The sequence below is a fragment of the Panthera tigris genome, chromosome B1 (genome assembly GCF_018350195.1).
Source record: "Panthera tigris isolate Pti1 chromosome B1, P.tigris_Pti1_mat1.1, whole genome shotgun sequence".
Lineage (NCBI taxonomy): Eukaryota > Metazoa > Chordata > Mammalia > Carnivora > Felidae > Panthera > Panthera tigris.
Genome location: NC_056663.1, coordinates 141,166,355 through 141,192,637, shown reverse-complemented (window position 1 = coordinate 141,192,637; position 26,283 = coordinate 141,166,355). Strand labels below are relative to the sequence as shown.

The following is a 26,283-nucleotide window of genomic DNA, read 5'->3' as shown; positions in this document are numbered from 1 at the left end:
TTTGATTTCAGGTACTAATTAGATCATTTTAAAAGGATTTGTATGTGTTTATAATATAGAAAAACGGTATATAATAGTCATAATTCTGCTGCCTGGACTCTGTCAACTCTGTTGACAGTTAACAATTTTCAAATTAATATATACACTTGGTTAAATTTAATCAGTTTACAAAAAGGAAACACTAAAGCCCCTCTCCCTGCAATGTTTTCTTCTAGAACTTTTATTAATAGTTTTTTGTTGGGGCACCTGTCTGGCTCAATTGGAAGAGCATGCAATTCTTGATCTCGGGGTCATGAGTTTGAGCCCTATGTTGGGTGTGGAGATTACTAAAAATAAATAAACTTTAAAAGAATAGCTTTTTGTCATTCTAGAAATGTTAAAGCATAGCATAAACACCCTTAGAAAAATTTACTTACATACAAGGTATTATGTCACACACACTGTTCCATACCTTTCTTTTCCACTTAAAATAGCATGGATATCTTCAAAGATGCAAAGAGATCTGCTATGTTTTTTTTTTAATGGTTGTGTAGAGTTGTATTCCCTGGTGTGCATGTACAAGAATCAGTTTGCTATCAATGGACGTTTAGATCATGTCCAATTTTTTGCTATTACAAATTAATACTTTAATGACATTCTTACAAATATATATTGCTGGTTTTTGCCAAGTATACCCATAAGATAAATTTCTAGAAATAGAATGTATATTCAAAAATTTATTGTAAGTATTGCTAAATTACCCTCTAAAGTGTTTACACTAATCTATAATTCATCAAATGGTGTGTTATGGTGCCTCACGCACCAGCATTAGATATTATCAAATGTAATCATTTTATCACTTTGTTAGGTGATACATTACTGGTGTGTGTGTGTGAGTCTGTGTGTACTTTTAACAGCTTAAAAATTCCAAGGTAAACATTACCATTGTTTTCTTCTTGGGTTCCAGTCTTCTGTTCTACTTGTTAAGATTCTGAGTTTCCTCATGTACCTCCCCTCCCCATTCTTGCTCCTTTTTTCTCACTTTTCTAGGCCTGTCCTGATTCTCCACCACTCTCTTTTTTTGTGTGTGGGCTCCTATGACTCCCTTTGCTGTGGACCCTGTCTGACTCACCTCTACCATGACTTGCTAGTGCCTACTAAATGAAATTGACAAGACCTATGGTCATTAAAGGTTGACTGCTTATGAAATTGAAGTGTTTACAAACACTGAGATTGCCTGGCATTTGCTAATTACTGAAAATAAGGTCTTTTCTATCCAGTGTTTGGGACTGACTTTTCTGACCCATAAAGAACTAGAGATTTTCACTGCTTCGTACATAAAAAAAAATCCTCATTTATTGATTTTTCTTAAACTGTATCTCTGAATAGGAAAAATTAGTTCATTTACAACCTAATTTAAAAAATAAAAAAAATAAAAACAAGAAACAACCAATTTAATGTATAAATTTTATTTAACAAATATTAAGTACTGACTCTGTGCCAGACACAATGTGATACAAAAAAAGAATAAGACCTTTTTTCTTTTTTTTTAATTTTTTTTTTTTTAATGTTTATTTATTTTTGAGACAGAGAGAGACAGAGCATGAACGGGGGAGGGGCAGAGAGAGAGGGAGACACAGAATCGGAAGCAGGCTCCAGGCTCTGAGCCATCAGCCCAGAGCCCGACGTGGGGCTGGAACTCCCGGATCATGAGATCGTGACCTGAGCCGAAGTCGGACGCTCAACCGACTGAGCCACCCAGGCGCCCCAAGACCTTTTTTCTTAAGAAAGATACCTAGTAGTGAGATAAGTATGGAAATAAATTATAGGAAAGTGTGATAAGTGTAAAAATAGAAATATGTATAAAATGTGAAGAAGTTGCATTAAAAAAAAAAGAGCAGTGATTTATGTAATCATAGCAGCAAGTAGGTCAAGGATGGCTTCTATGAGGAGTTTGAAAATATATACCAGGTAAATTAAGGATCGTTTTTCATAATAATACACAAAATGACAAGTGGACTGCTATACATCTCTATTGGTTCAGCTGTTTTAAGGGACCAAATAACAGTGAGTTAACCACTGTAGAAACTTACTTTTCTCCCAGGTTTGAGCCAGTTGGTGGGTAGCTTAGGGTTGTTCTGTCCCAGAGTCATCCAGGGGTCAAGGTTCTTTCCCTTTCCGCACCCCCCCCCCCGTCCCCCCGCCCTTGTTGTTGTTGTTGTTGTTGTTGTTGTTGTTGTTGCTGTTTTCCCATCTCCCAGCATTTTTTATTCTGTGTGGTTGAATCTTGCCAATAACATGTGTAGCCTGTGTGAAGGAGGCAAGAAGGAGGTGGAGAGAAAGCATCTTTCTTTCAAGCATGTGAACCACTGACCTCATCAGTTCTGCCCGCATACCGTGCTTCAGAACTAATTCACATGGCTTTAGCTGAAGGTCTGTGCTAGCTGAGTGGCCATGTGCCCAGAAAAAACTTTATTTAAAAAAAGACTGGCTGGATTTGGGAAACAATTAAGGTTTTGGTACAGCCAAAGAGGAGCCAAGAAACCTTAAAGAATAAGAAAATGAAAGGAATTTTTGTTCATTTTGTTTGTTGCTGTATCCCCAGTAAATCATATGTGCTCAATAAGTAATTGTTGAATGAATGAATGTACAAATGTATGAATAACAAAAGCTGCTGCCAATTGAAGATCAGTTGGAAATAATTAAAAGCCATTTTAAATGTATAGATAGTGAATCAATGTCTTCTATTATAAAAATTTGACTGATTTAGACCTAACTTTTCAAACAATCTTAATGGAGTAATATTGAAAGTAAAAATTTTAATTTGTCGAATTTCTCAGAATGAGAGTCAGAGTTAAGAATCCTGTCCTCTATTTATATGAATGCTTAGCCTAGTGTATATTTTGACATTACACAACAAAATTAAACTGTGTCCAGATATTAAAGCATAAACCTGCCAGAATAAAGACTTTGAAGTGCTTTTCACAGGGTGCCTATTAGTATTTTATAACATACCACAAATCCATTTTATGTTAGCTGTGAGGCTTTCAGAACATGCCTTATTTTTTTCTCACTGATAGATTTCTTGTGTGATTTAACATACTTGGCCTCTAGCCTACTTTTTCAGAACACTTCTAATTATAGGACAGCTGCCTTGTTGATATGCTCTCTTATTATTTTCCTTTATTTCTTATTTTCCCTTATTTTAAGGTAAAAATTCTTTCTAATTTTCTATTAATATTGGATTTTCCATCTTACAGAGATACATAGAATACTTTTATATTTATCAAATACTAAAATGTTCTCTGTCTCCTTTCACTTTGGTTAATGTTGACTGTCTCACATATTTCAGAAACAAGCATGATAATGTTGTAGTGCTGAGAACGGTACAGATCAAGGGACAGAACTTTTCATTAGGAAGAAATTACTAGAGCTATAAAATATGGCACATTAAGACTTGTAGTAGAAAGCATTTATCCAGAAGAGAGGACATGTACTATAGTTTAAAGGAAAATTTATAGTTGCTTACTTGGTGTATTTAACCTATCATACTATTTAATATCATAATGAATTATATGCCTCTCATGGCCTATTATACATACTCCTAAAAGAGCCTATAAAATCAGACCCGTGTTTCTGTATATATGTTTTCAAATAGCAACTAAGCTAACTTTTATGTCTGAGTCCAGTTTATTAGTATCTTACATATGTAAAAGTACTTATTATAGTTTTCATAGGTTTTAGGCTTTGATTTTCAAATGAATTCTAGTTGAAAAATCTTTTGTGATTAACAAAGTTGGATCAAGTTTAAGGATAAAGACATAGATTTGCATTGTAATGAGCACTGGACCTTTTAAAGGGTGCAATGTGCTGTGAATCTCCTTAGTTTCAGATTAATTTGTTTTTGTAGTTTTGGCTTCTTTATTAAGTGTTTTGCTGTCAGCACAGCAACTTGTCAGAATTTTCCATACTTTATAAAATGTGTTTGACCTTCAAAAGAATGGTTAATGAGGGCCTACTATATATTTTCAGTTAACTTTTTCTAACTTTTCAAAGGAATTATTTTCTAGTATCCAGGTACATAAGGTGAGGATTTAAAATTTTTTTTTTAATTTTAGAGAGAATGTAAGCATGCTAGTGGGGAAGAGGGGCAAAGGAGAGAGAGAGAGAGTGAGAGAGAGAATCCCAAGCAGGCTTCACGCTCAGTGTGGAGCCTGACGCAGGGCTGGATCCCATGACCCAGGATCATGACCTGAGCTGAAATCAAGAGTCAGATGCTTAATTGACTAAGCCACCCAAGCACCCCTAAAGTGAGGATTTTTTAAAAAATGTTTATTTATTTTGAGAGAGAGAGCATGAGCTGGGGAGTGGCAGAGATAGGGAGAGAGAGAGAATCCCAAGCAAGCCCCATGCTGTCAGCACAGAGCCCGGCACAGGGTTCAATCTTGTCAACAGTGAAAACATGACCTCAGCCAAAATCAAGAGTCATATACCTCACCGACTGAGCTACCCAGTCACCCCTAAAGTGAGGATTTTTAAAATGACTTTTCAGGGGGGTCTGGGCGGCTCAGTCGGTTGAGCATCCAACTTAGGCTCAGGTCATGATCTTGCCTTTTCCTGAGTTGGAGCCCTGCGTTGGGCTCTGTACTGATAGCTCAGAGCCTGGAGCCTGCTTCGGATTATGTGTTTCCCTCTCTCTTTGCCCCTTCCCTGCTCACGCTCTGTCTCTCTCTCTTTCATAAATAAATAAATGTTAAAATAAAGTGATTTTTCATTATAATATTTTATGAAAAACCATAAAATCAGGAATCTTGATGTTTTATCTTCATTTTATTGGAGAACATTGCAGGCTCCTTTGGTTCATAGCACTTTAGAAAAGAAAATCTGAAAGGCAATTAAACCATATTCATTACATTTCTGGTAAGAAAGTAAAGAAATTAAATACCACACATTTTCTTGGAATTTATTGCTTTATAAATTCTTCTAGTTAAGCTCTTATTTGTAAATACCCCCAATGTCTGCATATTTTTCTTCAGTTTTTTATTTTGAAAAATTTTAAATGAATGGAAAAGTTGAAAGAATAGTACCATGAACACCTACATACTATATTCTCATCACCTAAATTCACCACTTTTGTTGCATTTGCTTAGAAAAAGTAGTAAAAGTAGTTTGCTTAGCGAACATAGTAGATATCCTTTTTATTTTCTGAAACACATAAAATTAAGTTGCAGACATCGTAACACTTCACCCCTAAATATTTTCTCATGCAGAACCTTAGAACATTCTCCTATGTGTATATGCTTTCCAAAGTAATTTTTTTAAATTTTATTTTAATGTTTATTTAGTTTTTTGAGAGAGAGACAGAGGGAGAGAGACAGAGTGCAAGCAGGAGAGGGTCAGAGGGAGAGGGAGACACAGAATCCAAAGCAGGCTCCAGGCTCTGAGCTGTCAGCACAGAGTCTGACGGGGGCCTCAAACCCACAAACTGTGAGATCATGACCTGAGCTGAAGTCGGATGCTTAACTGACTAAGCCACCCAGGTGCCCCCAAAGTAGTTTCATTTTTTAATATGGCTTTTAGAATTTATTTATTGGTACTTTTTCTATTTATAATTTATTGATTTGTTGTTTTTCTTTATCCTGTTATCCTGAGATTTTTGCTCTTGTTGGTTTTTTAATTTTCTAAATTTTGTATGAGATTTGAGTTTTTATTTTTTTTAATGAAAGAGTTTAAATATGAATTTGGCTCTCTATATGTTTTTATATTTAGGTTTTTTTGGTCATTTTTAAAATAATGTGTCATGGTACTTTTTAAACTTATTTGGCAGAATATTTTAAAATTTGGAATTTTTTTTAGCTTGTTTAACTTTTTGTTGTATTCTAGTTTGACTGCCTTATTGTTGAAGAATGCACCCTTTGTAGTTTCTACTTTTAAAAATTTCTTGAGTCTTTCATTGTGGCCTGTGGTATAACATTAATAGTCTGTTTTCAAGTATACCAATGACACTTGAAAATAGCATGTATTATGAGCCTTCCAGGTAAAGATAGTGGATTGAACACCACAGTGATAACTGATTAGAAAATGCAAATGTAAGTCAGCAATGGAGAAAGCCAAAAAATTAGTACAGTCTAAATTTCAGAATCTTTAAAAAGGCTCAGGATCTGGCTTTAGATACTTCTGGAACCAGGTGTTAGTGGCATGTCTGGGAATGGGGCAAGAGACCTCTGAAATAAGGGAGATTCGTTGAAAACTATTGAAGATTCTTACATACTTCATGACACTGGGTAACTGCCCTTTCCCATGCTGGCAGATGGTTGGAAAGATTAAAAGAGAGAGTTTCTAACCTGAGGGAGATCAGGAGTTAAAATTGAAAATGGAGATAAGTGAATCTATGTATATCGAATGCTGAGAAATTCTTCCCCCCATCCCCTGCCCTCTTCTCCCTTGACTTGGCTTTCAGAACTCTGACAGGAGGAGATTAGATGAGTCTTGGTTCAATAACAACAACAACAACAACAACAATAATAGTAATAATAATAATAGCAGTAGTGGTAGTACTGTTTAGCAGTCAGATTTATTTTCAGGTTCCCCTTTCCCTTCTTTCTTCCATACCCTCTCTTTACTTTTTTATTTATTTTTTTCTTTTAATAGCTCTTTGAAGTTTTTCTTTTTTCTTTTCTTCTTCCCTCTCTTTATTTTTACTTTTCTTACCTCATTTCTACTCTTCCCTCTCTCTTTGGCTATCCACCTACATGTTGGGAAGATGAAAATATAATTAAATTTATGGGAAAATTAGTATGAATTAGTGGGAAATGAATACCACAGAATAGTTTCTCAGTGACATGTGAGTTAATTAACTTTGATTACATAAGGTATCTAATCAAAAGCTGTCTGGTAGATGTTGCCTGAGTTAATAATGCCATATCTTTAATTAATTATTTATTTAAAAACAATTTTTAATATAAAAGTTTGTTCTCTAAAGATGTTTAAGTGTTTTTCTTTAATCTTATATTATTAAACTGTTACATTATAAATTTTTTAAAAACATATTTGACAGTCTCTGAATTATTACTAATTCCAAGTTAGTGGCATTAGTAAGTTTATTATGAAACACTGATTCCTCCTTTAAGTGAATGGAATCCTACTTTTCCTATTTATTTTCTTATATCACAGGACAAGATCCCACTAGTATCAAGTAAAAAAAAAAAATCAAGTAAAAAAAGGAGAGTATTCTAAAGCAACTATGTACTTTAAAAATATGTATGTCATTTGTTCTTTTTCTGTTTAGAAACTATTTCTATTCTTTTTTTTTTTTTTAATTTTTTTAATGTTATTTTTGAGAGAGAGAGAAAGTACAAGTGGGAGAGGGGCAGAGAGAAGGAGACTCCAGCAGACTCCGGAAGAGATTCCAGAATCCAAAGCAGGCTCCAGGCTCTGAGCTGTCAGCACAGAGCCCGATTCAAGGGCTTGAACTCATGAACTGTGAGATCATGACCTGAGTTGAAGTCCAAGGTTTAACCAACTGAGCCACCTAGGCACCCCTCTATTCTTTTAATTAATATATACTTAGAACATAAAACCTTGAATAATTTGGACTGAGGAAGACTTCTAAAAACATCTCTGAATATGATTGAAAATTTGAAGAATATCTTTAAAATATACATTTGTCATAGACCAGCTTTGACATGCACAGTTATCATAACATTAAAGAAAAACAGCTGTAGGGGTACCCCTGGGTGGCTCAGTCAGTTAAGTGTCTGACTTCGGCTCAGGTCGTGCGTGATCTCACGGCTTGAATTCAAGGCCTGCTTCAGGCTCTGTGCTGACAGTTCAGAGCCTGGAGCCTGCTTCAGATTCTCTGTCTCCCTTTCTCTCTGTCCCTCCCCAGCTCGCACTCTGTCTTTCTATGTCTCTCAAAAATAAGTAAACATTCAAAAAATAAATAAATAAATACAAACAGCTGTAGGCCTTTTACAATCACATAAATAACCAGATTTTGAAGACTTGTAAATGTTAATGGTATTGGCAGATAAAACCTATACTCATTTTCTAAAAGGAAAAAAACAGGGCAAGACAGCTCAGATTTACATTTATACTGTATCATGCCAAGACCTGATTTAACTGGTGTTTCTTGTTCAGATTTCAAAAATACTTGGATCTTTGACACACTTAATATAAAGGCAATGACTTTGATGTGCTTTTCTCTCCTTTTTAAGGTTGTGGACATGGTTCATTCATAGGCATGTATCACTATACTTTGCTTATGTAATAGTGAATTGTTTTGTGGCAAGAATATTGTTAATGTGGCAGCTGATAAAAGCTGAAGTATATTATACAAAAATAAACAAGTTCAGGGCAAGGGAATGTAAACATAGTAAAATCTTATGTTGAAATCAGAGCCTCCAGTTTTAGCAAACATGTTACAACAGGAAAAGTGAATATGCTGAAGTTCAGTTGAACAGCAAGTTGTGGATAACATAGTACCTGGAAATTGAAGGGTTATTTTACAGCAGTGAGGCCTATAAGTTGAGAAAGTGGCAAGCTAGGAATATTGCTTAAAGCAGTTAGATACAAGCAACAGTTGGATAAAAGGTGGTAGGCCATTGGTTCATAGCTCAATGCTACTTCCCCTCTCCTTTTTCTCCATTCCTTCCAGTTGATAATTAGCTTCTCTTTTGTTACATTATTGGTGGTATACTACAGCATGCTGTGTCATAGATAAGGGAATTAAAAAGAGAAGAAAATAAACTATAGAATGTAAAGTCAAATTCTGTGCTTGTTCATATTAAAAGTGAAAGGGGTCGGGGGCGGGGGGGGGGGGGGCGGGGGTGCCTGGGTGGCTCAGTCAGTTAAGTGCCGACTTCAGCTCAGGTCATGATCTCGAGGTTCATGGGTTCAAGCCCTGCATCGGGCTCTGTGCTGACAGCTCAGAGCCTGGAGCCTGCTTTGGATTCTGTGTCTCCCTCTCTCTCTGCTCCTTCCCCACTCGTGCTCTGTTTCTGTCTCTCAAAAATAAATAAACATTAAAAAAAAAAAGTGAAGGAAGTAGATTGGCAATAGATCTTAGATCTCCAAGCATATGGGGCTAAAAAAGAGGAAAGAGAAACTATTTATCCAGAACCCAATATGTGCCAGCATTCTGCTTAAGTCCTTATTGTGAGAGCTATGCATATTTAACTGGGATGAATAATCCTTATAGTATTTTTTACATTATCTTTTGGATGGATATTTATCAGTGTTCTTCCCAGTAGGAGTATTAAATCAAAAATTGTTTATTATCACTTCTAGTTTTCTTACCTGTATACTGTTATGAAATTAGATAATTTCCTAGAACTTTTGGGAATTGAAAGTGTGAGTTTCACCTTTTACCAGATATAAATTATAGCATAAGAAAAACCATAACATTTGAGAGAAACAGCTAACTTTTCTTTTTTCTTTTCTTTTTTTTTTTAACGTTTATTTATTTTTGAGGCAGAGAGAGACAGAGCATGAACGGGGGAGGGTCAGAGAGAGGGAGACACAGAATCTGAAACAGGCTCCAGGCTCTGAGCTGTCAGCACAGAGCCCGACGTGGGGCTCGAACTCACGGACCGTGAGATCATGACCTGAGCCGAAGTCGGACGCTCAACCGACTGAGCCACCCAGGCGCCCCTAACTTTTCTTTTTAATTCATTGTATTAACGCAATAATGTAGTGATCACTGATTAATAGAATAACATGCTGAAAAATATTTGTGTGATAACATGTAAAAGGGGAGTAAACCAACTTGCTTCCCTTTGTTTGTTAATTCATTTTTTAATAAGTAGTTGTCAGTATATTGCATGAACAGCTTTCTTTTGTTAACTTTATTTCATTAAAAAAATTTTTTTTAATGTTTATTTATTTTTGAGACCGAGGGAGACAGAGCACAAGCAGGGGAGGGACAGAGAGAGAGGAAGGCACAGAATCCGAAGCAGACTCAAGGCTCTGAGCTGTCAGCACAGAGCCTGACAGGGGGCTCAAATTCACAAACGACGAGATCATGACCTGAGCTGAAGTTGGACACTTAACTGACTGAGCCACCCAGGTGCCCCTGTTAACTTTATTTCAAAAGCCAGTGATAAGTTTGATAGCTTTTACTGAATTCTGTCTTTATTCAAATGTTGGGAGAAGAAATTGAATAGATCTGAAAGATAATTCCTTGTGAGTTTCATTAGTGTTACTTTCAAACAAATAACATTCACTAATATAGTATTTGCAGTAAATAATAAAACACCAATAAGACCCTATTGTGAATTATCAAATATATTAAATAGAAACATAAAGAGGACCTGGCTGGCTCAGTTGGTAGAGCCTCTGACTCTTGATTCCAGGGTCATGAATTCACCTCCCCCATTGGGTGTGGAGCCTCGTTTAAAAAAAAAAGAAAGAAAGAAGGACAAAATTAAGCATTTTCTAAGTAGCTTTATTATAAGCAATGATGAAAGTTGCTTTTGCCTGAGAGCACCCTCCTTCCCCCATTTAGATTTTGGCAAAGATAAGGAATTTGTTAAAGTGATGTAAAGCATAACTCATATCACAACTTGTCTTTGCATGAATTTGTATATATTTGGAGACAAATAATGTATTCTAATACAGGAGTTGGCAAACAGTGGCTCTTTGGTCTGTTTTTGTACTACTTGTGAGCTTAGAATGGTCTTTTAAAAAAGGGGTGTTAAAAATAAGGAATATGCAGCAAAAATCATATGTGGCCTTAAAAGCCTAAAATATTTGCCATCTGGTTCTTTGCAGAAAAAGTTTGCCAACCCTAAAATATAAATACATAATACATAAGCCTGCAGTTGTGGTTCCAGGTGAGATGATGTAATCACATGACAACCTGTCTCGCACTGAATGCAACTATCATAAAACCTGGACAGAATGCATGGAGTAGCTATTTGAAGACTCTGAAAAGTAAATAGTAGCAGGTGTATTAGGGAAGACTAGAATTTGAAGTACCACCACTCACTACTGGTGGTGAGTTTGCCATGTTTCTCTTGTGTTGTCACATGACCTGTTCTCAACATAGTTTGAAACTGAGAAGTGGACATTGGTGCAGACAGAGCTTCGGGAGAAGCCCTTTACCTCAGGCTTGAGAAATAGAGATAATGCATCCTAATGAGGACAGTTGGTGCCGAAGAGGATACAGGTACCTAAAATTTGAGACAGGGGAACCTTCCTTTCTGACTGGAGGATCTGAGGTCACAAGAGGATAGGGCACACTGTCTTTGCTTTTTTTCTCTTTCTGTTCTGTCAGTTGGCTCCCAATGCAGGAACAGTTACAGAGAATAAGTAGCAAAATGGGGTAAATAAAGCCCCAGCTTTCTGGGCAGGATTCCAAAAGGAGAGCCTCAGGGAACCAGAAAGTACTGGGAAGATCAACCTGGGAAAGGGACCTGATGAAAGTTGTTTATGAACTACTGGAGATGAAATTAATAGAGATGACAGAGGGTAGAACTTGAAAATAGATCATAGGAATTATCCAATCTGAGAAACAAAGACAAAAGATTGGAAAAAAAGATAAAGCCTTAGAGTCCTAGAGGCCAGTAACAAAGATCTAACTTTCATATTATTGGTGTCCCAAAAAGAAGGAAGTGTCATGCAGAAAATTACTTAAATAATGATATAATTATGGACAAACTCTCACACTTCTCTGGTAGAAGTACAAAGTGGTATAGCCACTCTGTGAAACAGTTTGGTAGTATCTTATAAAGCTAAACATATATTGTATAGCCCACAAATTTTCTGGGGTTTTATCCCATAGAGTTGAAGCATTCAAAGTAAAATCAAAACTTGGGGCGCCTGGGTGGCGCAGTCGGTTAAGCGTCCGACTTCAGCCAGGTCACGATCTCGCGGTCTGTGGGTTCGAGCCCCGCGTCAGGCTCTGGGCTGATGGCTCGGAGCCTGGAGCCTGTTTCCGATTCTGTGTCTCCCTCTCTCTCTGCCCCTCCCCCGTTCATGCTCTGTCTCTCTCTGTCCCAAAAATAAATAAAAAACGAAAAAAAAATTAAAAAAAAAAAAGTAAAATCAAAACTTAAGTTCACACAAATATCTGAACACATGTTTATAGGAACTGTTATTGATAATCATCAAAAGCTGGGAAAAACTCAGTTGTCCTTCTATATGTGAATGGATTAAAAAAAACCTGTCTGGTACATCGTACAGTGGACTACTACTCAGTGATAAAAAGGGTGTGAGTTGTTGATGGAACCACCTAAATGAATCCCAGAAGATTACATTCTATAACCCAAGTGAAAGTAGTCTCAAAAGATTATATATACTGACACCAAAAGCACAGGTGACAAAACAGATAAATTGGACTTCATCAAAATTTAAAAGTTTCGTACATCTAAGGACAATATCAGAGTGAAAAGGCAGCCAAATGAATAGCAGAAAATATCTGCAAATCATATATATATGGTAAGAGACTTGTATCTAGAATACATGAAGAACTCTTATACAGTAGTCCCCCCTTATCCGTGGTTTATCTTTCCACAGTTTCAGTTCCCCATGGTCAACTGCAGTCTGGAGGCAGATGGTCCCTTGATGCACTGTCAGGAGGTCACTGACAGCCTAACACTATATCACAACACCTGTGTCATTCACCTCACTTCACCTTATCGTGTAGGCATTTTATCATCCCCTATCATCACCAGGGTGAGCATAGTACAATAACATGTTTTGAGAGAGACCACATTCACATAACTTTTATTACAGAATATTGTTATAATTGTTCTATTTTATTATTGTTCATCTCTTAACTGTGCTTAATTTGTAAGTTAAACTTTATCACAGATATGAATGTATAGGAAAAAACATAATTTAGAGGTTTGGTATTATCTTCAGTTTGAGGCATCCACTGGGGGTCTTGTTTCCCATGGATAAAGGGGGGCCACTGTAACTCAGTAATAAAATGATAAATAATTAAAAAAGTGAGCAAACGATCTGAATACACATTTCTCCAAATAAGATATACAAATGGCCAATAAAGACATGAAAAGATGCTCGGCATCATTAACCAACAGGAAAATGCAAATTAAAACCAAAGTGAGATACTGCTTCACACCTATTGGGATAGCTGTTATCAAAAAAACCCCAGAAATAAGTGTTGGCAAGGATACAGAGAAATCGGGACCCTTGTGCATTGCTGGTAGGGATATAAAATGGTGCAGTTGCCATGGAAAATGACATGACAGTTCCTCAAAAAATTAAACATAGAATTACAGTAGATCCATAGATTCTACTTATATATACCCAAAAGAATTGAAAGCAGGAACTCAGGTGTATGTAGAGCCATGTTCATAAGAGCATTATTCAAATAGCCAAAAAGTGGAAGCAACCCAAGTGTCCATGACAGACGAATGGATAAACAAAACGTATATTCAGGCACACTTTAGAGATTTTGCATGTTCAGTTCCAGAACCACCACAATAAAGTGGAATATTGCAATCAAGTGAGTCAAATGAATTTTTTGGTTTCTCACTGCATATGAAAGTTATTTTTATACTATACGTGGTCTGTTAAGGTGTGGAACAGCATTATGTCTAAAAGAACAATTAAAAAATAGTTCATTGCTAAAAAATCCTAACCATCATCTGAGCTTTCAGCGAGTTGTAATCTTTTTGTTGATATCAAGACATTCTGCTTTGATGCTGATGGGTGCTGACTGATCAGGGCAGTGATTGCCAAAGGTTGAGATGGCTGTGGCAGTTTCTTAAAACAAGTCAATAATGCAGTTTCCTGCATCGATTGACTCCATAACAAATATAATAATGGAAAAGTTTGAACTATTGTGAGAATTACCAGAATATGACTGAGGCATGAATTGAGTAAATGCTGTTGGAAAAATGGTGCCAATTAACTTGTTCGACATAGGGTTGCCACAAACTTTCAAAATGTAGTGTCTGTAAAGTACAATAAAGTGAAGCTTAAGAAAATGAGGTATGTCTGTATGTACCATGGAATGTTATTCATTCTTAAGAAGGAAGGAAATTTGACACATGCTATATGTAACATGTATGGACCTTGAAGACATTATGCTAAATGAAGTAAACCAGTTGACAAAGGATACTCTATGATCCCACTTATTTGAGGTACCAAGAGCCATCCTGTTCATAGAGACAGACAGTAGAATGGTGATTCACTTGATTGCAATATTCCACTTTATTGTGGTGGTTCTGGAACTGAACATGCAAAATCTCTAAAGTGTGCCAGGGGATGGGGAAAGGGAGAATGGGGAAAGTAGTGTTTAATGGGTGCACAGTTTTAATTTTTTGAGAGAAAGAGAGCGTGAGTGAGAGAGGGGCAGAGAGAGAGAGAGAATCTCAAGCAGGCTCCACGCCTAATGTGGACCCCGCTGCGGGGCTTTATCTCACGACTGTCAGATTATGACCTGAACTAAAATCAAGAGTTAGCTGCTCAACTGACTGAGCCACACAGGCGCCCCTTATGTATGTATGTATGTATGTATGTATGTATGTATCTATGTATTTATTTAAAATCCAAGTTAGTTAGCATATAGTGCAACAATGATTTCAGGAGTAGATTCCTTAATGCCCCTTTCCCATTTAGCCCATCCCCCCCTCCCACAACCCCTCCAGTAACCCTCTGTTTGTTCTCCATACTTAAGAGTCTCTTATGTTTTTGTCCCCCTCCCTGTTTTTATATTATTTTTGCTTCCTTTCCCTTATGTTCATCTGTTTTGCATCTTAAAGTCATATGAGTGAAGTCATATGATTTTTGTCTTTTTCTGACTAATTTCATTTAGCATAATACCCTCTAGTTGCATCCACATAGTTGCAGATGGCAATATTTCATTCTTTTTGATTGCCGAGTAATACTCCATCGTATATATATATATATATATATATATATATATATATATATATACACACCACATCTTCTTTATCCATTCATCCATCGACAGGTGCCCTACTTTTAGACAAGAAAGATGGAAAAAGTTCTGGAGGTAGATGGTGGTGAGAGTTGCACAAAAATGAGAATGTACTTAATACCACTGAACTGTATACTTCAAAATAATTACAGTGGTAAATTTTTTGTATTTTCAGCACAGTTTTTAAAAAATTACAGAGGAAAGAAAAGAGGAAATGTTACATACTGTTATTTATTTGTATGACATTTTTGAGAAGACAAAACTATACAGTGACATATCAGGGTTTGCGAGGGTAGCAGTGGCTAAGAGATCACATCAGGAAGTTTTTTCTGTATCCTGTATTATGGTGGTTACTCAATTGTATGTGTGAGTTACAATGTGTGCAACTGTACACCTAAAAAAGGCCAATTTAACTGCTTTTTAATCTTGACATCTTTCGTATGTATAGAAGTAGTATGTATAAATTTATAACTATTGAAGTCTGAATTTAGTGGGATACAAACATGGAATAGTTTCCTCCATTTTCTTATTGTGCCATGGGTATGATTTCCTTTCTGTGTTCCCTTCCCTGGCACATTAGATAGATCTCATAGTTTCCAGTGACTGTCAGTAATTACAAGTGCAGTCTGATGCAGTTCAGAACTCTAATCTCCCATGCAAAGATTTCCCTTGCTCAGTTTGGAACCAGGTTTTTATTGTTCATGTGATCTGATGTGAGGAGGGCTTATGAAGTCTTCACTCACAAAACCTCCCACTCTAGACCTTAGAGTTCTGCAATGACTTGATTCACTTCTGAGATACTTTGCCCCAATCTGTTTCTCAGGCCTGACTACCCTGGGGTATTAAGGCAGGAAAGGCACATGCCTCTGCTTATCTGCCTGAATTTGTTGCCCCCACTTGATCATTGCTGCTTCTCTGGCCAGCCCTTATTGGTTTGAGGTCTTTAATACCACATGTTCAGCCCACTAGTCTCCCCTTCTGACAGGTGCCCCCCTCATCTCCACAGAGTAGCTTCTTGGAGCCTTGCCTCCCCTCACTTGGCCTGCTTCTACTTAGGTAGGTGTTGATTATAATAGCACCTTTTTGGCGGCCTTAATTGTTGGTATCTTTCTTTAGAATATAGGGTATTAAATGCCTTTTTTTGCTTTCATATTTAGGACCTGATAATCAGTCCTGAAGAAACTTCCAGAAAAGCCCCATGCAACATCTTCTTCCAAACACATATCTAAGCTTACAACAGCTGTTAAAACAGTTGCTAAGCATTTTCCCTACTGTTACTTTAAATGGCAATGCAATTCTTAGCCTGACAAAACATTTTTTTTGCTTCATCTGCATAGTAGATGGATACATAGTAGGATACCAGAAATCTCTCAGCACCCAACAAAGCTTTCTGTTAACCAAACCAAACAAAAATCTTTTTCATCGCACAAAAATTAATGGCTTTTTTTTGCCCATTCACTTCCTCAAACATCCTTCAGTCTGTCTTCCACATCAGGGGTTTGCAAACTGGCCTGGGGACCATTTCTAGCTCTCTTACGTGTTTTGTAAGTAGCGTTTTGTTGGAACACAGGTGCAGTCATTCATTTGTGTATTGTCTATGGCTTCTTTCTTGCTAAAATAGCAGAATTGAGTAGTTGCAACACAGACTGTTTGGCCTGCAAAGCCCCAAATATTTACCGTCTGACCATTTATAGAGAAAGTTTGCCAACTGTTTTACGCATACCCTTCCTCTAGAATTCTTTGTAAGACATTGATCAGATATACCATTTGTCTGCTGAGAAACATTGAATAGCTTCTCACTGCTCGCAGTTCTAAATAAAATCTTTATCTTTATATTCACATCTCTTTGTAGTCTCGAATCACTACATCAGTTTCAAATTTAGCATTTCTTGCTATTTTCAGGGAAGCAGGCTAAAGTCTGGAGTTACCAATTGGCAGCTTACAGGCTGAATTAGGTCCCCAAACTTATTTTATTGGTCCTGGATAGTGGTTTTGTTTTGTTTTCTTGAATCAGCATTTAAAAACTAGATGATATCACAAAGAACTTCAGATTTCTGGTTCTTGACAAGTCAGGGATTCTGGTAACAGTGGACCCACAGCCCTCAGTGTAACAGTTTATTAGTGTCGAGTAGCTTACTATCTCCTCCATATGGAGTGTTGCTATCCACCTCTGCACAGCCTGTGTCACACAGGTGTTGTAGACATATGCACTCAAACCTAGGCCTCTTTCAATCCTGCACATTACCTGGTCTGGCCACTGTAGGCATTTGAGTTTGAGTTTGCAACCCTAGGCCCAGATATAATGAGTCACTTAATGGTAACCTGTTCTACCTTGTTATCACATTAGCTCATGCTGCTCCTTCTGCCTGGAAGATCTTCATTGTTCCTCAAAACTTTTCATCTTTTAAGACTAACTTAATCTTTAAGCCCATGTATCACCTTCTTTGGGTAGCCTTCTCTGTCAAAGTCCATCACTTCTTCCTCTGTGCCCTTGTAGAACGTTGTTCATATAGTTAGAGTGTCACCTGTGATGTCGTATTTTGGTGACCAGATTCTAAGCTCCCTGAGGGCAAGTTTTGATTCTTACTCACCTTTCTGTTTCTAGCTTTCAGGATGATGATGGACAGAGTGGGGGCCAAGAAAGGGTTGCTGAATGATAGGGTGTAACCACCTAAAAGCTTGGAGGGTAGTAAAGGATTCATTTGGCAGAAAGAAAAATTCATATTTTTCCCACTTAAATGCATATTCTTTTCCGTTAAGTATTTCACTTAGTTTCCTCTTTTTCAGCTCTTAGTTTATAACAAACTCCTTTTGTATTTTCCCAAAACTTATACTTCATCTTTCGTAAGAATTACCAACACTTAAAAACTGTGTCCAAGGTAGAGGAAATGGGGTTCAGATTTACATTTCTCTGCCTTTAGAGCTCATGAACATAGCTGCTGAGCCACTACTTACCAGGGTGTGTGCACTTGGATAAGTTAACAAAGTTTTCCAAGTCTGTTTCTTTTCTTTTTCTTAAAGTTTTTATTTATTTTGAGAGAGAGAGAGAGAGAGAGAGAGAGAGAATCCCAAGCAGACTGATAGCACAGACCTGACGTGGAACTCAGTCCCACCAACCACGAGATCATGACCTGAGCGTAAATCAAGAGTCAGACACTCCACTGACTGAGCCCCCCAGGAGCCCTCTAGGTCTCAGTTTCTAATGGTAAGAGAGCAATTGCAGTAGTTCCTATTTCAAAGGATTCTTAGGAGAAATGAATGAGAATGTTTAATGCTTAGAATAGAGCCTGGCTCAGAGAATTTACTCAATAAATAGAGCTGCTCAATCAATTATTATTATTACTTTCCTTAATGTTGTATAGAGGACACACAGATTATCTTCCTTTCCTTGGTTTAGACTGTAAGGAGTCATGGTGATTAAGAGGATTGGCCCATCTGCAGAATCTTAGAACATTGCATTTGGAAGAGATTTGGGAGGCCAGATGTTCTAACAAGTGCTTTCCAAAGGAGCAGTCCTCTTTACAGTTTCCACTTAGAGATGATCATACATTTAGAGGCTGTCAGAACATTTATAGTGACAGTAGTTGGCCACTTTAGGAGGATCATGTGATTGTTTAAAAATCATGTATATGTATTTTGCTTGTGTGTGTATTTTCTTTTTATCCTCTGTAAAAGGTAAAAAATTCAGCCAGATTATTTTCCTACACTGTAGTCCTTAGTCTTCCAAAATATTTTAAGACTTACCTTTTGGCTAGCAGTTCTCAAAAGTGTGACTAGGGATCCCTTTTAGCTGACACATTTTTTTCAGAAGCCTCTCTTCTCTCTTCCCCTTTCTTTTAATCAGATAATCCATGAAGCCTGTGAAAGCATAGGGTAATTTTTTTGTGTGCTTCTGTGCAGTTTTCTAGAGTGAGGTTTCATGACCCAAAAAAGTTTAAGAGTCATTGCTTGGGCGGGGCAGAGTTAAGATGGAGCTAAGATGGCTGCATCGTAGGAGGACCCTAGGCTTGCCTTGTCCTCCTTGAACACAGCTAGGTAATTCTGAAATCATTCTGAATACTCAAGAAATTGACCTGAGGACTGATAGAACAAACTCCACAATTAGAGGGAGAGAAGAGGCTGCTTGGGGGAAGGTAGGAAGTGTGGATACCTGGTTTAGGAGAGAAATGTATCTGATCAAAGGTACTGAAGAGGGGAGAGAGTCCTGGTTGTGGAGAAAGGCCAGAGAGAGAGAGAGTGGAACACACAGGGATAAATACAAAAACACTTCCCCAAAGCCATTGGCTGGGAAAAGGAGAGGGGCTGAATTTTGAGTTTTTGCAGCCAATGGAGCTCCAAGACTGGAGTTTCAAAGGTCCCCAGGCTTGGCTGTAATAAAGACCTGAGGATGCTGTCCTACTCCTGGAGTGGAGGCAGGCAAACAACCCAGGGCAAGCTGTGCAATCTGAAGATCACCTAAGGAGTGGGGAGGGACTGTGAGTACATTTTGGAGCGCATCTGTGAGAGGTGGCATTGCCTGTCCAGGGACAAAAGAACTGGTGGGCACCATTTCACTCCCCCAACCCCTCAGCATAAAACAACTTCAGTAAACAGCACAGTGCCAACATTGGCTGCCTAACCCGCTGAACACCAAGTCCCGCCCACCCTGCGCTCTGCTGGTACTGCTTTTCTGGGGTAAGTTTGCCTAACGACCGGTGCCAGCGGGACCCCTCCCCGAGAAGACCAGCACAAACCCCCACACCCACTATGTCTGCTGACCATAGAGTTCTGTAAAGGTTCAAGTCTAGTAGAAATGGCATCAGGTCTCTTTTAGCAAGCTGACTAGAGCACACCTGGTTAAAACTTGCCACATTTCTGGCAAGCTGACTAGAGCACACCTGGTTAAAACTTGCCACATTTCTGGCTAAGGTCCAAATGCTCCCCACTGCAGCCAAGGAGAAACTCTGCAGAGAGAGGACTGACCTGAGGGATGGAGCAGCCATAACACAGCAGCAGAGTGCACGCAGCACACGCCAGAGACACTTCTTGAAGTGCTAGGCCCTGAAAATTAGATTCCCTCTTCTTCATAAAGCCATTACTCTCAGGATCAGGAAACATTACAGGCTTTCATAATACACAGAAGACAGAGACGAAATGCCAAGATGGAGGAATTTGTCTCAAAAGAAAAAACAAGAAAAGGTCACAGCCAGGGATCTAATACATCTCCCGAGGCCAGGGAAACAAAAGCAAAAACAGACTACTGGGACTTACATCAAGATAAAAAGCTTCTGCACAGGAAGGAAAACTGTGAACAAAACCAAAGGGCAAACTTTGGAATGGAAAAAGGTATTTGCAAATGACATACCTGGTAAGGGGCTAGTATCCAAGATCTGTAAAGAACTTCTCAAACTCAACATCCAAAAAACAATCCAATTAAAAAATGGGCAGAGGATGAGGTGCCTGGGTGGTTCAGTCAGTTAAACGCCTGACTTCGGCTTAGGTCATGATCTTGCAGTTTGTGAGTTTGAGCCCTGTATTGGGCTCTCTGCTGTCAGCACGATGTCCGCTTCAGATACTCTGTCTCCCTCTCTCTCTGCCCCTCCCCTACTCTCTCTCTCTTTTTCAAAAATAAATATTTTTTTAAAAAATGAGCAGAAGACATGAATAGACATTTTTCCAAAGAAGCATACAGATGGCTAACAGACACATGAAAAGATGTTCAACATCACTCATCATCGGGGAAATGCAAATCAATACCACAATGAGATATCACCTCACACCTGTCAGAATGGCTAAAATTAACAACACAGGAAATAGATGTTGACAAGGATGCTGAAAAAGGGGAACCCTCTTGCACCGTTGGTGGGAATGCAAACTGGTGCAGCTACTCTGAAAAACACATGGAGGTTCCTCAGAAAGTTAAAAATAGAACTACCCTTTGATCCAGCAATTGCACTAGCCGGTTTTACCTAGAGGATACAAAAATACTGATTTGAAGGGATACATGCACCTGGATATTTACAGCAGCATATCAACAATAGCCAAGTTATGGAAAGAGCCCAAATGTCTATTGACTGATGAATGGATAAAGAAGATGTGTACATACACACACACACACACACACACACACACACACACACACACACACACACACAATGGGATATTACTCAGCCATCAAGAAGAATGGAATCTTGCCATTTGTCAGGATGTGGATGGAGCTAGAGAGTATTATGCCAAGTGAAATAAGTCAGTCACATGTGATTTCACTCATTTGTGGAACTTAAAACAGGTGGGGGCACCTGTGTGGCTCAGTAGGTCGAGGTCTGACTTCAGCTCAGGTCATGACCTCATGGTTCATGGGTTCGAGCCCCACTTTGAGCTCTGTAGAGAATGCTCAGAGCCTGGAGCCTGCTGCTAATGCTGTGTTTCCCTCTCTCTGCCCCTTTCCTGCTCATGCCCTGTTTCTCAAAAATAAATGTTAAAAAAAAAAAAAATTTAAAAAGAACAACAACAGATGAGCATAGGGGAAAGAAAAAGAGAGGCAATGCAGAAAACAGACTGTTAACTATGGAGAACAAACTGAGGGCTGCTGGACTGGAGTTGGGGGAGGGATGGGCTAAATGAGTGATGGGCATTAAGTGAGGGCACTTGTTGAGATGAGCACTGGGTGTTATATGTAAGTGATGAATCACTAAGTTCTACACCTGAAACTACTATTACACTGATGTTAACCAATTGGAATTTAAAAACCTGGAAAAAAAATCGTTGCCTTAGACACCTTCATGAATACAGTTTGCCTTGCATACATCTGCATCTCAAAGGGATGAAAAAATGGTCAGGAACAGCAGATTTTTAGTTTCTCATAATTGTAGAAACTCATGAAGACAGGTTAGGAATTGCATGGAAAGATGAAAATCTGATAGTTAAAGCAAAGAGAGTCACAGAGTTCACCTCCACCCAAACATCTTTGGTAAATCTTCCTTCTCGTCTACTTAGGGAATTATTTTTGACATAATAAGGGAGGGATGTTAAGCAGAAGTAGGATTCAGAATTTTCATTTCTTGACACCATGTGTGCTACAGAATGAGAAATAACTGTCTTGCCCTATAGTGAACAGTCTTTAGCTAAACCTGGATAATATTGTGACTATTAGATATTCAAATACACACATATGCACATATGCAAATACAGTGCTTACCATAGTCAAGGTCCACCAGTCCCATTTTTTTTCTTTCCTGCTGTACCAAGTCTTATGCTCTGATATTGAGAATCTAACAGATAATACCATCTCCTCAAAATGGTTCATCCTTGCCTTTTTGCATGAGAATATTGTGTGAGAGCACCATGGAAGTGCAGAGTAACTGAGATATTGGTAGAGAAGCTTGCAAATGTTGCTTTCCTGAGTTCTCTCTAGATTACTGTCAGCCCAAGTACATTTCCTGTGCAAGTTTTGATAAAATTCATGCATGCATACATTTTTTTTTTTGGTCCATAATTATCTTAGCATCAGTAGCCAATTAAGTAATCATAGTTAGGGATGCGTGGGTGGCTCAGTTGGTTAAGCCGACTTCAGTTCAGGTCATGATCTTGCGGTTTGTGGGTTCGAGCCCTTTGTCGGGCTCTGTGCTGACAGCTCAAAGACAGGAGCCTGCTTTGGATTCTGTGTCTCCCTGTCTCTCTGCCCCTCCCCCACTCATGCTCTGTCTCTCTGCCTCTCTCTCAAAAATAAATAAACATTAAAGAAATTAAAAAAATAACAGTTATTATGTAAATCATATATATAATATATAATATATATATTTCATAATATATATAATTTTTCATAATTTTGTGTAATATCTAAAAGAAAAGGTAAAATGAAGTGTTATGGTTATAAATATATTTTAAAATTCCACAGAGGATACAGTACTAAAGATTAGAGGTGCTAAAATTTGGACAAAAATGTAAACTATGTTTATTTTTTTTTTAATTTTTTTTTTAACGTTTTATTTATTTTTGAGACAGAGAGAGACAGAGCATGAACGGGGGAGGGGCAGAGAGAGAGGGAGACCCAGAATCAGAAGCAGGCTCCAGGCTCTGAGCCGTCAGCCCAGAGCCTGATGTGGGGCTCGAACTCATGGACCGTGAGATCGTGACCTGAGCCGAAGTCGGACTCTTAACCGACTGAGCCACCCAGGCGCCCCAACTATGTTTAAAAACCTTTTTACATATTTTAGAACTTAATGAAATCATTGAAGGTATCCTAGTTCTGAAAGTTGCTGAGGAAGTCTTTGTTTTATATTTCTAAAGCACATGTTGCATTTGTGTAGCATTTTATTTTAGTTTACTGTAGGCAGTATAAGTCTACAGAAAGTATAGTTGAGTTTAGTGTATTATAGATAGTATAACAATGTAGAGCATAACTTAATAGTTATTAAATAATAAAAAAAATATGTTGGACATCTTGCTTTTTCTTGTATCTATTACTTTCCCAAATTTAAGGTAGCTGTAGGTCTTTAACAAAGGGTGAATGAACTTACTAGAGCCGTAACTGTTACCTCAGTGGATGATAGAAAGGACAATTTGATTAATGTGGAGAATAAGGTTTTTGTTTTGATTTAAATTTTTTTTTAATGCTTATTTTTGAGAGAGAGAGAGACAGAGTACAAGCGGGGGAGGGTCAGAGAGTGAGGGAGACACAGAATTGGAAGCAGGCTCTAGGCTCTGAGCTGTCAGCACAGAGCCAGACGCACAGCTTGAACTCACGAACGGCGAGATCATGACCTGAGCCGAAATCAGATGCCTAACTGACTGACCCACCCAGGCACCCCATTTCTTTTAATTTTTTTCAATGACTGATTTGATTTTTAACATAGCAAATGTAAGGTGCCTTTTCTGCCAGTGAACTACTTGATTCACTGCAGATTAAAATCTGTAAATTCTGTGGACTTCATAAGGTGAATTAAGCATTGCTTGATTTTTTTTTTTCCTATTAGAACTCCCACTTAAGGATTGGCATAAAGTGAAAATTCCTCCAATAATGTCCAAACCTTCTCATTTAGAGTTTGGTATTGCATCATGTTCAAGTGAGTGTCAAATAAATGTTGTCTGTTGGTAATGAGAATAATTTTTTCATGAGGAATTCTCTTTATGCTTATTACCCAGCACATTTCTTGCAATGGTCTCAGAGTCGTTGGAAAACAGAAACCTTGCTTGAACTTGAACTGTCACCATGTGATTTTTGCCAGTTATGCTACTATGAGTTTTACACAAATTTTAAAAAATTGATTCATTTGACAAAGCTTAAAATCCTTTAAACACTGGGATGGAATATAACTAATTTAAGTAGTGTATTTTAGAAGAGTAACATGCATTGAATTTGAATGATAAACACAGGGACTTTACAAATTTAGGAGCTAGGTTTTGGAGTTTTATGAGTAGTGCTTGTTCAGTATATATTTACTTACTGTAATTTTTGTTGAGTAGTGGGATAATTATTACCACATAGAGTGTTACCATAGCATACTGAAAATGTCTCTGTAGCAGATATGTGAAATGTAAGTGTGTGTGTTAAGTAGTTTTATTTTGTATTCCTGAAAGCATGAACTTCTAAACATTTTCTTAGTTTCCTGTAAAAGTAAATTAATAAAAAAACTTCAAGAGGAAGTATCACTAATTCCTTGGGAGTAGGGATCAGGGGATGGTATATTCTGCCTCAGGATGTGCTTTGGGGAAATTACTTGGAAATTAAGGAGTCTCAAGTAGAACAACTTCAAAATACTTTACTATGACATGTTCCATAAGATAATTAAGTCTTGACATGTAAGGACATGTGAATGTAGCATTCTAAAAGAAGAGTTACAGAAACTTTTTCTTCCAGAGTAAGGTCTTTTAATAGATAGTTCGCATTAGTTGAATATTTGAAAGACACTGCCTAAAATAAATACTGATGCAGTTACTAAAAGTTGTATTGTCTTCTCACTTTCACATTATTAATGTTATATATCCTTTTCTTTCAGCTCGATATGCCAAGTGACCAGATAGTGGCGAATCTGCAAGCAGTTATCAGTGAAGTTTGTAAGCACAGACCACTCAGTTTGGGTGAGTGGTTTGCTTGGGTAGACTTCCCTATAGCTCTGTGTTTCTTTAGAAATGTAAAATATTGGGGTGCCTGGGTGGCTCAGTTGGTTAAGCATCCGACTCTTGATTTTGGCATAAGTCATGATTTCATGGTTCATGGGATTGAACCTTTCATCGGGCTCTGTACTGACAGCATGGAGCCTGTTTGGGATTCTCCCCCCCCCCCCCGCTACCCCCCCCCCCCACCTCTCTCTCTCTCTCTCTCAAAATAAATAGATAAATAAACTTTAAAAAAGTGTAAAATACTAAGGAAACAATCAAGCTGATAAGCAAGTACAATATACAACAGCAGTAGTATTTTCAGGGGTTAAATAAATAAAATTTAATTCTCCAAAGGATTCCTAATTACCTTATTAACATGTTGTAGTTGTTTGGATAAGAGACCTCTTTAACATGAATAAGAAACATATCACGAAATCTTTGTAAATTCCCACATTATTTCTATCATTAAATGTAATAAACTTTGAAAGAAAACTGTAACTGATCGCCTTAAACTTACGTAGTGTTAAATAGAAACTAAAATCATTTATGAAATATTTTGAGTCCAGACTATTCACTTTGTCACTGGCATTAGCAATTGTCTTTCTTAATCTTACTTACATTAGAAAAGAACAAAGTTTTTAATTATGTCCTGAGAGACATTTCTTACAAACAGTGATTCATGGAGAGCAGTGAAACTTGATTGAGATATGGAAGCTGTTTAATAGGCTAGGAACACCTACAGTGTCCTTATTATTCCATTATGTGCTGTGCGTAGTCTGTGCATATTTCTCTCGTGGCTGGTTGCAGCCAAAAAAAGGGTTCATTACACTCAATAGACTCTTCATTTATAGACTTAGCCTTATAGGACTCTGTCAGGTTTAGTTTTATAACCAAGTGTATAATTAAAACACAATCTTAAGCTATTTTTTTATCTCTTTGGGAGTTAAACACACTGGTGAATAAATACCTCATTTGTTAATTCTGCTGTCATAGATATGGCCATAGTACTTAGTAATTGTATGTGTACACATTCTTATATTCCATGGAGCAGTTTGATTGCAGTATAGGATCTTCTGAGGCTGTCACAGGAGTGGAATGATGGACAGTAAATCTCGAAAACCAATGTGTACTCTTTTGTCATTTTTTTAATTGAAGTGTAATTGACCTACAATATTGTTTTAGTTTCATGTGTACAACGTAGTGATTCAACATTTGTATATGTTGCAAATTGATCACCACATAAGTCTAGTTACCATCTGTCACCATACAAGGTTAATAGACCATTATTGACTGTACCCCTTGTGCTGTACATT

At 37.6% G+C, this 26,283-nt stretch overlaps 1 protein-coding gene across 1 annotated transcript in view; it reads left to right on the top strand.

Annotated features, from left to right (window-relative positions):
* MRPL1 (mitochondrial ribosomal protein L1) overlaps positions 1-26,283 on the top strand; it is a 97,722-nt gene that overhangs the window by 61,895 nt on the left and 9,544 nt on the right. Inside the window, exon 8 of the mRNA XM_007074790.3 lies at positions 24,868-24,949. Within this exon, the coding sequence (XP_007074852.1) occupies positions 24,868-24,949 (82 nt within the window). The remainder of the gene's footprint in view (positions 1-24,867; positions 24,950-26,283) is intronic.